At 58.8% G+C, this 12943-nt stretch overlaps 1 protein-coding gene across 1 annotated transcript; it reads right to left on the reverse strand.

Annotated features, from left to right (window-relative positions):
• Positions 1-534: 534 nt before the first annotated feature.
• ANKLE1 (ankyrin repeat and LEM domain containing 1) lies at positions 535-9877 on the reverse strand. The gene is given in 10 exon segments (XM_026724028.2): positions 535-1392; positions 1942-2071; positions 2399-2570; positions 2681-2843; positions 3097-3345; positions 3348-5312; positions 5822-5912; positions 6648-6753; positions 7785-7937; positions 9574-9877. Coding segments are annotated over 10 exon segments (3345 nt in total). The 5' UTR covers positions 9729-9877; the 3' UTR covers positions 535-1231.
• Between the last annotated feature and the right edge of the window lie 3066 nt (positions 9878-12943).

Raw genomic sequence — 12943 nt, forward strand, 5'->3', positions numbered from 1 at the left:
GACATTTTTTACAGTGGTCACAAAGCAAACGCGGAAGCGAAAGTTACGGTCCTTAAGCGCAGGGCTCTCCAGCCGTGGCCACTTTTAAGCCTGGAGGACTCCGGATTCTGGCTCTGCTGGCTGGGGAATCCTGGGAGTTGAAGTTCTCCAGGCTTATTAAAGTGGCCACGGTTGGAGAGCCGCCATAAAGTGCCCAGGATCACTTAGAAACCAGGCAGGCAGGAAATAAATTGAATAAATGAGTAAATATGTAGCTGAGAGTTTGTGGATAAAATAAGGCCACTTGCCAAATGCCCAAAATGGGCTTGAAGGAAGAGGGGGAGTGGATGAATCCCAGTCATAGGTATGTTTTTGGGGGGGCTGGGTGTCCATCAGAACCTCTTACTAAGTGAGTGGTCATAAGTCGAGGACCTCCCCACCCCCCCAAAGAAAGGCAGAAGGCCCTGGGGTCGTTAAGCGTCTCCTTTCCCCCCCGGCTTAATTGTGCCCCCTCCCCGTTTCAAAAAGGACCCCAGGACAGAATCCAGCACTCGTCACATCCCAAAATAATCTCATTTAATGGCCCCAATCCAGGGGGAACCGGAAAAACCTTTAAAAACCATGTTTTTTTTAAAGAAAGGCCCCCAGGGCTACCCATCAAAAGGGTCTCGAAAGGAGGGAGAGGTTTGCAGAAGAGGAGAGCAGGCGGGGGGGGGGCTTCTTAGGGTGCAGGAAGAGCCTCCCCAGGGCCCAGAGATCCGTGCAGGGCGGAGCTTTCTGGCAACGGGGGCCCAAACTGCTGCACGGATGCCTGTTTGGGGGCCGTTTTCCAAAACGTGCACACCAGAAACCGGAAGTGCGGCTGGTGGTGGCGCATGTGTGCCCCGAGGGGGCTCTGGGTGCCACAGGTCTGCCATCACGGCCACAGCTGCTCCCCCCTTGCTCGGGAAGGGCCGCGGGGCTCCTGCGCTGCTTCCCTCTCCCCCAAATGTGGCTGGGTGCAACGGGGATCCCCGCCCAGCAAGCGTGCCAGCAAACAGCAGGGCTCCAAAATGGCTTCCATACATGGGGTCAGCAGCTTTCAACCTCCACCCGGCGTCCAGCGCAGAAGCCGGCTGCGGGCAACCCCACAATCTGTGACCCTGGGTTGTGTGGACGAGGGATCGGGTGGAGCCCCTCGGCTGAGCTCCAGGCCCCGGGGGCGCCGCTTGGGGGGAAGGGGCCCCCGGGGGGCTTCAGGTCGAGGGCCAGTTCAGATATCAGCCGGCCGCAGCTGCCGCTCGCCCTCCGCCAGGAAGATCCGCAGAGCTCGATGCAGGAGGAAGACCCCCAGGCTCCGCCGGCGTTTCATGGGCCAGCCGGCCACCGAGCCATAATAGTTGCCCTTCTTCTGATTGGTCAGCCTCCTCAGACCTGGGCAGGCGAGGGGGCAAGAGAGAAAGGGCTGGCACTCACACCACACACCTGTCGTGTCCCCGTCGTCCCCCCGTCCCCCGCCGGGAATCCCTCGGAGACTCTCCAACTGCCACCTTCCCTAGATAGAGGGGGCGGTTAGGGAAGATGCCAATGGGGGTGGGGGTAGGAGGGCATTTGGGCAAAGTCCGTCCCCCAGGGGTCTCAGGACAGGGCTGGGAAAGGCTGGGGGCGGGAGGGAAGCAGCTGTGGACCAATGCAGAAAGAAAATGGATGAAACTCCCTCCTGCGTTAGGACAGGGGTGGGAGGGATAGGAAGGGGGGGCACTAGGACCGGGGTCTCCCACCTGAGCCCCTTAATGATGAAGGGACTTCAACTCCCAGAATTCCTCAGCCAGCCATGCTGGGCGTTGTATAAAGTGGCCACGGTGGCCTGGCGATTCTGGGAGCTGAAATCCAAGGAAGGGGATTTCCCCTATCCCCCCCGGACAACCTGCCAGAGCCCCCCGCCCACGTGCCGTGTGGACCCCGCTCCCCCCGAGCCCTTACCGATGGCGTCCACCATGCAGGCCTCGCGGGTGTAGGCCTCCACAGGGACCACGTTCTGGAAGCAGTGCATGGAGACGACCCCCTGGCCCCCGGCCCAAATCTCCAGGATGTGCCGGACTTTGGAGGAGACCTGCGGGGCGGGGAAGGGGGGGGGACCCCGATGAAAGGGGGGGAGGAGCAGAAGCCGAGATGGACGGAACAAAGCCCCCCCCCCCCACCTCTGGGGCTGCTTTGGGAGGGGGGGGCACTGCAGCCTCCCACTCCCAGGAATTGTGCTTGGGGGAGGGTGGCAATTCTGGGGTTTGCTACCTAACCCACCCCCATTTGTGGAGGGGCCAGAACGGCACCTGTCGGAGCAGGAGGTCAAAGGTCAATTGCCATGGGGGTCAAAGCTAGACTGCCCCTGGATTTGGAAGCTCCACTCTTAGCGGAGGAGGCGAAGGCCCCAGAGCTGCACCTGCGTTGCCGGTGTCCCCTGGCCCTCCTGGTAGTGGCTCAGGGCCTCGTAGAGATGGCGGTAGGGCCGGCCGCGCGTCCCCTTGCCCACATAGAAGACGGCCTGGACGAAGGTCTGGAAGGCCTCGGCTGGGCTGAGCAGCTGGCAGCGGGCCGGCAGGTTCCGGGTCACCCTGCGGGAGAGCAGAGCCACGAGACCATCAGCCACAGCGGGGCTCTCCCTGCACCCCCCAAAGCTGGGCCAGGCAGCCATGGCCCCCTCCCCCACCCGAGGGCCTCCTACCTGGGGTCCAGCAGCAGGTAGTTGAAGCTGGACTTCAGCAGCCCTTCCCGCCACCTCCGGTTCTTGTCCGGCTGGTCAAACTCCGCGGCCAGAGCCATCTCGTCGGCTTGGGATGGGGGGATCCGGTAGGTGTGCAGGGCAGAGGTCAGCTCGGGGCTGTAGGCTGAGCACGAGAGGGGGGGGACGAGTCCAGGAGCCCCGGAAGGAGCTGGGCCCTCCGGAGGAGCTCTGGAGGGCCCAATGCCCCCCCGACCTTCCCCGGAAGAGGGTCAAAAGCAGGGACCCCCCTCCTGCTCCCTCAAGGCCAGGCGCTCTCCCCTTGCACCCGGGACATCGGCCCTCCCAGAGCTCCTCCTCCTCCCCAGCCCCCCGCCTCAAATCCCCCTTTCAAGCTCCACCCCACCCGAGGGACCCACCTGCAGGGCCCTTCCGGCCGGGGGTCTCAGCAGTCTCCCCGCTCAGCCTCTCCAACAGCCGCACATAGAGCCCCCGAGTGAGGGGCGTCACCGGTCCCGGGTCGGCCCCCAACTGGCGCAGCTTGAGGACCAGAGCTCGGTCGGTCAGGTGCTCCGGGTTCAAGGGGGCGCCTGCCCCGCTGCCCCCCGCTTCCTGCCAGTCGCCCGCCAGGCTGCCCTCGGAGCTGCTGGGCCCGGAGTCATCGGTGGGGGCAGGTGCCGCTCAATGAGGCTCTGGCCGCCTTCCTCGTCCACGTACAGGTGTTCCACAGGCTCCGGGGTGCTCAGGGGCACAGGCCGCCCCCCCGGGGACAGGGGCACCTCCTGGCGGGGGGCGCTCAGCCTTCCTGGGGGGCCAGGGGCAGGCGGGCTCCTCCCAGACAGCCGGCTGAAACTGACCCGGGAGGCTTCCCCTCCGCCCAAAGAGCATGGTCCTGGGTTCGAGGACGGCTTCCTGGTGGTGGGAGGAGGCGAGGGGGCCCTGGCCTCCCCCGTCTCCTCTGCCTCTCTGGCCGGGAGACCCGCAGCCCCTCCTCGGGGTGAGCCTGGCCCGGGGCTCCTCCTGACCCGCCTGGGCATCTCCAGGGGCTCCTCCAAGAGAGAGGCGGCGCTGAGGCTCTGCTGGGGAAGGGTCCCCATCGGGGGGCTCTGGGGCCGGGTGGGCCCTGGGCAGCACTTCCGGCACGAGGGGAGGAGTGGGGGGTGGCCGGCCTTGGCGGGCAGCCTCATCGACCGCAGCTGGGCCTCCAGAGTGCTGGGGGGCTCTTCTCCAAGACAGGCGGGCGGGCACGGGGCCCCCTCCGCAGTGCTGCTCGGCCCAGGCGGACCCCGGTGGCCGCGGAGGCCCTGCCCCTCCTCTGCCCTCCACCGCACAGGGCGGGTGTCTTCGGGGGACGAGCCCGGCTGGGGGCTGGTGGGGAGAGCCGATCGCGGCCGACTCCATCTTGGGCCCGCCTCCGCCAGCTCTTCCCCCCCTGCTGCAGAGGGGACCGGCCCCTGGCCTTCCACGGGCAGCCCCCGAGTCTCCGTGGGGCCCCCAGTCACCAACACAGGCCCTTCCCCAGGAGCCCCGTTCTCTGGGGGGGCCACCCCTCCCCTCCCCTGTGAAACCTCCCACGAGTTCATGTTGGGGGCCAGAGCCAAATCTTGACTCCCGGGAAAGATCTGGGCCTCCCCTCTGGTGGGGAGAGTACTCTGGCCCCCGAGACCCCTCCCCAGGCAGGCTGGAGGCCCCCGACCCGACCCTCCGTGGCTGGTGAGGCAGCCGCCTGCAGGGCTGCTAGAGGCACCCGCCCAGCCTTCCCACGCCGGAAGGCAGCCGTGTCCCAGGTCCTCCACGGCGCTGGTGTAACATTCACTAATGCACGAAAGGTACCGGTCAGTGCTGGCGGCTGAGCACCGGCCTGGAGACCTTCCTCTTGCCGAGCAGCCGTCCAGAGTCCCGCTGACCCCCAGGACAGAGGCCAGGCCAACCGCCTCCTTTCCAACGTCCAACACGGCAGTGGACTCGGCCAGGTGATCACGGCAGGTGACGTCCAGCCCATCCTGGCTTGGGAGCCTCTCCAAGAGGCCCAGATCCAGGGAGCCACACCCCTGAGAAAGGCCACACCCCTTGGCCTCCTGCAGGCGACAGAGTTGGGCCGGTTCTGGTTCAGGGCTGAGGCTGGCAGAGGGCTGGGCCTTCCGTGGGGATCCCACGGCGCCTGGCCTGTCCGGTCTGCCCACTGAAGAGAGCGGAGCCGTGTCTGGGCCCAGCGGGGAGCGGCCCCCTCCCTCTGCAGAGGCCTGGATGTCCCAAGACTGCTCAATACCCGCCCCTGACAGAGAGCGCCCCCCCTCACCCCCCCAGCAGGTCCCCGCGTTGGCACGGCTCGAGGGCAGGGTCCCAGGGGAGGGGAAGCCATTGGGGGCCTCCACCGGCCAGACGCCAAAGTCAGCCAGACCCCAAATTGTGTTGCCCTGCCAGGAGCACTCGGTGAGAAAGGAAGAGGGCGAGCGGTCCTGGGTGCAAGGCCCGGGCCCACCGTTTGGAGGGAAGGTCCCAGGCGGCTCCCCGTGCTGACGAGCCTCCTTCCAGGAGGAGGGTCTATCTGATGGAGAAGGGAGAGAGTCGCCCAGCCCAGTTGCCCCAGCATCTTCCATTATGGTGGACAGGAAGCTCTCCAGTCTCCGCTGAGCTGCATGAAAGATTTGGGGGGAGAATATTTGAAGCCTTTGGTTAAGATTATGTTCGGCAGCCCCACAGGGGCTTTTTCAAGAGGCAACCAGACTTTCTCTGTTTTTCCTTGAAGAGGTTTCACTTCTCATCCCAGGAGCTTCTTCAGTTCTGGGGGAATGGTGGAAACCGGGAGGATTGATATTCCTTGCAGTCCTCTGGATGTTAGCACTCTTGAGAGGCCACTTGGGGGTTTATCCATGCCCTGGGGGTGGGGGGGGAGGTCACACGAATAGTGCAAATGGTGACCGCAAGGAATATAAATCCTTCCATTCTCCACCGTTCCGCCAGAACTGAGGAAGCTTCTTGGATGAGAAGTGAAACCTCTTCAAGGAAAAACAAAGGAAGTCCGGTTTCCTTTTGAAGGGAAAAAAAGGGACCTTTGGGACAACTGTGATCTGGAGGACTGAGGGTCTCCGTAGAGGTTATGACCGGCGGGCGGTTGGGCCCTTGGGACCCCCAGGCACTTACGGGAGCCGCTGTTCCACCCTCCGTCCTGCAGGATGCCAACACACATTTCGTTCCCCTGCTCCAGCGCCAGGTCGAAGGCCCGATTCCCATCCTGACACACGACGGAAAGACGGAATCAGCCAATGAGACCCCTGCCCTCTTTCTCCCTGCCGGGGCCTCCCTTCCAATCCCCCCACCCCCCACCTTGGATCTGGGCTCCCTATAATCTCGGGAGGGGTCCCCAGCGAAGCTGCCTGAGGAACTCTGGGAGTTGAAGTCCAAGGGCCCAAAGCTGATCTGGGGAAGGGGAGGCGCCAAGCCCACCATCACGACAGCCCCAAAACGCCTTCATGCTTGGGAAGGTTTCGACACGGACCCTCCGTGCCCCTTTCATCGCTCCCTTTAGGGGGGTGAAGTTGGGGGTTATGGTTGACGGTTTAATCTTTTAAATTCCAAGCAGGATTTGCAGCGTGAAATACGACACAGGTGGGAGGCCTAAATCACACAAGAAATCCCTTTTTTAAAAAACAAACAAAAAACGGCTTGAGTTTTCTTCCTGGCCGAAACAGGAAGTTTATTTATTTTGGAGTAACTTATCCTGCCTGGATCTCTTTCTCTCTCTCTCTCACACACACACACACACACACATCCTCAGGGAAAAACCAGGCAGAAAACAGACCCCATTTAAATGCTTTGGGGGGATTTTCCTCCGCCATCTCCTGTCTGGCAGAGACCAACCGAGGGAAACTGAGGGGCCCTGGAGAAGCCCTTCAGGCCACTGTGAGCTGCAGGGGTTGTGTAAAGGCAAAGGCTCCCCTGCCAAAGGCAAAGGCACACCTGGACCCACCTGGTCTTCTAGTTGAGGGTCTCCGCCCTCGGCCAGTAGGAGCCTCAAGCAGGCAGTGCATCCCCAGGAGGCTGCAACGTGGACGGGGGTGAGGCCTTCCCCAGATCTGGGAGAGGAGAGGACATGGGCACAATCTTCCTTCCCTTCCCTCTTTCATCTCCTTCCTCCCTTTCTTCCTTCCTCCTCTCTCTCTCTCTCTCCTCCTTTCCTTTTTCCTTCCTTACTTCCCTCCTCTCTCCCCTCCTTCCTTCTTTCCTTCCTTCCCTCTCTCCATCCCTCTCTCCCTCCTTCCCTCCCTCTCTCCCTCCTTCCCTTCCTTCCTTCCCTCCTCTCTCCCTCCTTCCCTCTTTCCTTCCTTCCCTCCTCTCTCCCTCCTTCCCTCTTTCCTTCCTTCCTTCCTCTCTCCCTCCTTCCCTCTTTCCTTCCTCCCTTCCCTTCTCCTCTCCCTCCCTCCATCCCTCTTTCCTTCCTTCCTTCCCTCCTCTCTCTCCCCTCCTTCCCTCTTTCCTTCCTTCCTTTCTCTCTCTCCTCCTTCCCTCTTTCCTTCCTTCCCTCCTCTCTCTCTCCCTCCTTCCCTCTTTCCTTCCTTCCTTTCTCTCTCTCCCTCCTTCCCTCTTTCCTTCCTTCCTTCCCTTCTCCTCTCCCTCCATCCCTCTTTCCTTCCTTCCTTCCCTCTCTCTCCCTCCTTCCCTCTTTCCTTCCTTCCTTTCTCTCTCTCTCTCCTTCCCTCTTTCCTTCCTCCCTTCCCTTCTCCTCTCCCTCCCTCCATCCCTCTTTCCTTCCTTCCTTCCCTCCTCTCTCTCTCCCTCCTTCCCTCTTTCCTTCCCTCCTCTCTCTCCCTCCTTCCATCTTTCCTTCCTTCCCTCCTCTCTCCCACCTTCCCTCTTTCCTTCCTTCCGCCCTCTCCTCTCCTTCCTCTCCCTCCCTCCCTCCTTCCTTCCTTTCCCTTTTCTCCCTTCTATTTCTATCCCTTTCCTTTCCCTTCTACTGCTGTTCCTCCCCTTCTGTTCTTCCTTCTCTCCTTCTGCCAATCTATCCTTCCGGATGCCCCAGTCCTGGCCAGAAGGCCCCCAACATCGCCTCCACCCGACAGCAGCTTCGTGTCTTCACGGGGAGGGGGGAGCCCCCTCTGCCTACCTGACGTTGGGGTCTCCGCCGTGCTGGAGGAGGAGGCAGAGGTGACGTGTCCCGTTCTCCTGCTCCAGGCCGGCAGCCAAATGCATGGGGGCCACGCCCTCCGGCAGGACCAGGTTGGGGTCGGCTCCCTCCTGGAGCAGGGCAGCCACCATCCTGGAGAGGAGAGGGAGGGGGGCTTGAGGAAGGGGTGGGGGGTCCCCAGCAGGTAAGGCCAGCCCGGGGCCCCACCTTCCCCTCACTTTATGGTCGCTTTACATGGGCACTACATTAAAATGGAATTTTGTTGCATAACAGCTCTAGGAAGGTCTCCTAGGTCAGAAGAGGTGGGCAGGGGGGGCTTTGAGGGGGTGAGGAAAAGGGGGGCAACCGGCTACCCCTTTAAATGTTGGCTGCTCCTCAAGGAAAGATTTTCCAGCACCATTTTGAGGTTCCTCTGCCAGAGACTCTGGAGCAGGGCTGGCTCGGAAATGCTAGGAGCTGAAGTCCGTAGGTTGTAAAATTGCCATTGCTGCCCGATGGGGGGGTGCGGGGGGGTCAACTACATGACCTCTAAGGTCCCTTGCAATTCTAGACGCCAGCAGTGAAGAAGAGCCGAGGGATTATGGTTCTGATTACACCTCACCCACCCACCCCAATGCAAGAAGAAACCCCCTCTTTTCAGTGAGGGAGGGGGTGCCACTACCTAAGGCCTTTGGGCAGCACCCCCAAACTTGGCAACTTTAAGACTTGTGGACTTCAACTCCCAGAATTCCCCAGCCAACGATGCCAAGTTTGGAGACCTCTGCCTTGGTGCCCTGCCCTAATTCCAAGTTCGGCCCGTCCTTCCTAACCTAACCCTCTAACCCAACCTCCTCGCTAACACCTGGGCAGGGAAAACCATAGGTGCAAGATAGATTAGGCGAAACCTGGCTCGGAAACAGGGACTGCGAGAGGGACCTTGGAGTCCTAGGGGAGGATCCCTTAAACCCGAGCCAGCCGTGGGTGGCAACAGCCCAAAAGCGAACACAATCCTGGGTTGTATAAACAGAGGCACAGAATCAACAGGAAGCATCAGCGCTGCTTTATAAGGCCTTCATAAGGCCACACCTGGAATATTCGGCGCCCAGTTTTGGTCCCCAGATTACAAAAAAAAGAGGTTGAGACTTTGGAAAAAGTGCAGAGAAGAGCAACTAAGATGATCGAAGGCCTGGAGACTAAATCATACGAAGAACGGTTGTGGGGTTTGGGTTTGGCAGGGGGGCCGTGGTAGCAGCCTTCCAGGACTTGAGGGGCTGCCCCAAAGGGGAGGAGGGGGCTAAAATACCAGAAGGCAAGAAACATCAGATGGAAACGAACCAAGGGGAGAACAAAACTTGAAGAAATGAGAACTTTCTTCACAGTTGCAACCATTAATCCACGGGAAAGCTTGCCTTCAGAATATGTGGGGGTCCCCCATCACTGGAGGTTTTTAAAAAGCAACTGAACAATCATTTGTCTGGAAGGGTCTGTTGCCTCCTGCTTGAGCACGGGGTCGGTCTAGAAGACCTCAAAGGTCCCTATTCTATTCCAGCTCTATTCTGATTGATCGATTGAACCCGTGTCCCTGCCAGGGCTCCAGGCTCCCTGAGATCAACCGGGCGCCTTTCTGCAGGTAAATGCAACCCCGGGCAGGGGGGGAGGAAGCGCAGCTGCGCCCGGGAATCCCTGGCAAAGCCAGTTTGGGGCCGCTGGGCCGCCCCACTTCGGAGCCCCGCTCTCCTCACTGCCAAAGGTGCAGAAGCCACGCGCGGCGGATCCACGAGCTACTTACGCCTCGTCCCGGCCCCGCAGAGCCCGGCAGAGCCGCGCCGCCAGCTGCAAAGCCCGGGGCTGCTTCGTGGCGCCGCGAGGGGGCGGCCGCGGGGAAGGGAAGGGCGGCCGCGCCAGGCGCGCTTCTTCCCCAGCAAGCAGAGCGGCGTCTTGCATCGGCTCCCGGAGGCGGCGGAGCTGGGCGGGCGGTCCGTTGAGGTGGGCCGTGAAGCGGGCCAGGCCGGTCGCGTCAGCGCGTCCCGGCCCGGCGCAGCGAACTCATCTCGCTGGGTGGTCGGCGGCCATAGAGTTGCCAAAGCCGCGAAGTCAACACGGCGCCGCCATCTTGTTCCTGTCGTTTGAAGCTTCCCGCCCCGGCCTCCTCGGAGTTTTTCATTGGAAGGCCGCGGTAATACGTCGCCGCCCATGGACTGCTTGCCTATCCAATCGGAAGAGCGCGCGCTTACGGGGATTGGTTGCAATCCCTACGCTCCCGCCTCCTTTCCCACCCTTCCTATTTCTTGAATGGGTTGAGACAGGATTGGCTCACTCGCGTGAGTTAATACCCAATTTCATCTATTTTTGAAAAATGTGATAAAAAAAAGAACTGGTTGATTTAGTGACGCCCAATAAAAGAATTCAGATTCCTCAATCGGAGGGGAATTTCAGAAGCTGCGGTAGCATTAAACCCGGCAGTTTAAAGAATATTTAATATTATACAGGATTTCTTGGAAAATAATTCTTTAAGTGTGCCTTTTGCATATATTTGCATTCGCACTCTTATTTGAACTAGCATTTCTTGTTTTTCAGGCTGCAGACTTTAGTTCCCTATTTGCATTTGTTAAGTATTTAGCGGCTTCGCACTTATTAAGCCTCTATTGCCGAGGTCTCCAAACTTGGCAACTTTAAGGCTTGTGGATTTCAACTTCCAGAATTCCCCAGACGGCATAGAATTCTGGGAGTTGAAGTCCACAAGCCTTAAAAGTTGCCAAGTTTGGGGACCCCTGCTCTATTGCAACCTAGGAATTCTAACATACTGAGATGTGCAACAGCGGCCTAAATCCGTTTGTTTCTCAGCCCCTTGAGGATGGGTAGACTTCAACTCCCAGAATTCATGCTGGTTGCGGGATTTTAGGAGTTGGAACCCGCCCATTTTCAAGGCACCCAGGTGAGAAACACGGCCTTAGATGGTGACGATTGGGGGAAAAAAATGGCTTCCTTAGCAACAAGTCCTCCATTTACAGCCACAATTGAGCCTAACATCTGTTACTAAGCGAGACAGCTATGTGAGTTTTGACCCGTTTTATGACCTCCCTTGCCATGGTTTTTAAGGGAATCTGGCTCCCCCACTGACTTTGCTTGATCCCCTCTTGCAAAAGAGGGTCATGTGACCTGCTGGTATTTTGCAGCCATCATAAAAAGTTAGCAAGCGTCCGAATTTCAATCACGCGGCCAAGGAGATGCTGCAATGGTCGTACGTGTGAAAAACGGTCGTAAGTCTCTCTTCTTCAATGCATCTGTAACTTCAAGTGGCCACTGAGGGAACCGTTGTAAGCCAAGGACTAGCTCTACTGGGCAGTCACACACACACCCTGAGAAATTAGGATGTCGTCCTTTCAGAAGCCAAGCCGGACTGGGCAGAGGCGTGTCACAGTGGCCTAGAGGCGGAGCTCTCGCCTCACCCTCAGACGGCAGATATTTCTCTCTCTGGGCACGCCGAGAATATCTCTGCTGAACAAAAAACTCCTTACTGGCGACAGGAAAGGCATCCAGCCATGAAACAACTCTGCTAGTTCCATTCAGTTGCTGAAAAGATGAAGCCAGATGGCTTCCCCTCTCCTGAAGGCATGGGGGGGTCATCCTTGCACGGGCCGACTCTGCTGTCTTGAAAGACACCTTCCCAGTGGTGGGATGGTACCAGTTTGGACCAGTTCAGCCGAACCACTAGTAACCCCCCCCCACACACACACACACCTGCCCCGGTGCTTTTATCCTCTCAGCTGATTGGGGGAAAGCTGCACACAAGCCACGCCCACCGAACCAGTAGTAAAAGCATTTGAATCCCACCACGGCACCTCTCCCCCCCCAGAATGGGTCCCGATTGAGGGAAGCCGTCCTACTACACCAGCTGACGAGAGGCGCCAAGGGGAACCTTGAGGACGTCCAGACTGCCTGTCAGCCTTCAAGATCTTCTACTACAGCTTTGCATCTTTTGGCTGCCATAAGTAACGGGGGGGGGAGGAGGGGGGGTTATGGTCTGGGAAGAGAGCTGGAGGTGTTGTGTAAATGAGGAGGGGGGGGAGTATAAATTCCTGCTCTTAGGTTTCTATTTCTCGCTTAGCTTTCTTTTCTCTGCGCAGCTGCAAACCTTTATCCAAATATGCCAAGGTCAACAGAGGCCTCATCACCACCTGAAGATGCCCACATGATCACATTCGCAACTTTTAATTGGAAGAATCTTTTGAACTATGGGGGGGTGGGAGCAATTTCATCACTTTGTATATGTGATCTGCGCGCCTAATTTCTCAGATTCAGAATCCTACGGATGCTACCACTTCCATCTTTCAGTAAAGAATTCTTTTCTCTAATTTATGGAGTCTAAGTATTTCTTTCTTGGATTTTGAATGGAGCACCGACTGACGCGGCCGTTTGCACAAGGCTGCGACTGGCCTCAGGCAACGCTCACTTCCTCTCGCGCAGTCTGGAGGTGGTGCGCCTTGTGTGGACAACATCCGGAGCAGCTGCCTGAAGCCGCTGCAAGTCGGGTGGCCTTAGATATTAAGAAGACATAAACATACCAGCTGTGGAGTTGCTCATTCGGTTTATATGTTGCCACCTTCCATTATTTAACTGAAGAGCAGAACGGAAGGGACCTTGGAGGTCTTCTAGTCCAACCCCTTGCTGAAGCAGGGGACACTGACTAGGCCATTTCAAATGGCTGTCCCGCCTCTTCAAACCCTCCGCTGATGGGGCTTCTGGGTTGAGCCCTCCTCGCTGACGGATCGTAGATCGCGACTGTCCGCACTCTTTCGTTGGAGAGCCCCGATCATTGCGATTAGGGGCTGAAGCTGCCTTGGAAGTGGAGTAAGCGGAAGCCGCCAGCCAGGTTGAGGGGAGCCGCATTTCCCCTTCTGGGCTTGGTCTCTCCCCCTCCCCCCGAAGACGACTGAAGTGGTGGTCCAAAATGGCCACCCTGAAGAGGAGGACTCAGTTGGACTAAGATTTGTGCAGGAGTGAAGAAAGAGGTGGATAACATCTGAGCCGGGACAATTGGGCGAAACAATTAAACAAAAAGTACCCCGGGATTAACGTAACATTGAACTTTTAAGAAAAGAAAAGTGAGCGGCAAAGTCGTCATCCCGATTGATTGATGTCCCTGGAGTGAAACATGT

This window comes from Pseudonaja textilis, chromosome 1, assembly GCF_049901715.1.
Source record: "Pseudonaja textilis isolate UNSWEBS1 chromosome 1, rPseTex1.2, whole genome shotgun sequence".
Taxonomy (NCBI): domain Eukaryota; kingdom Metazoa; phylum Chordata; class Lepidosauria; order Squamata; family Elapidae; genus Pseudonaja; species Pseudonaja textilis.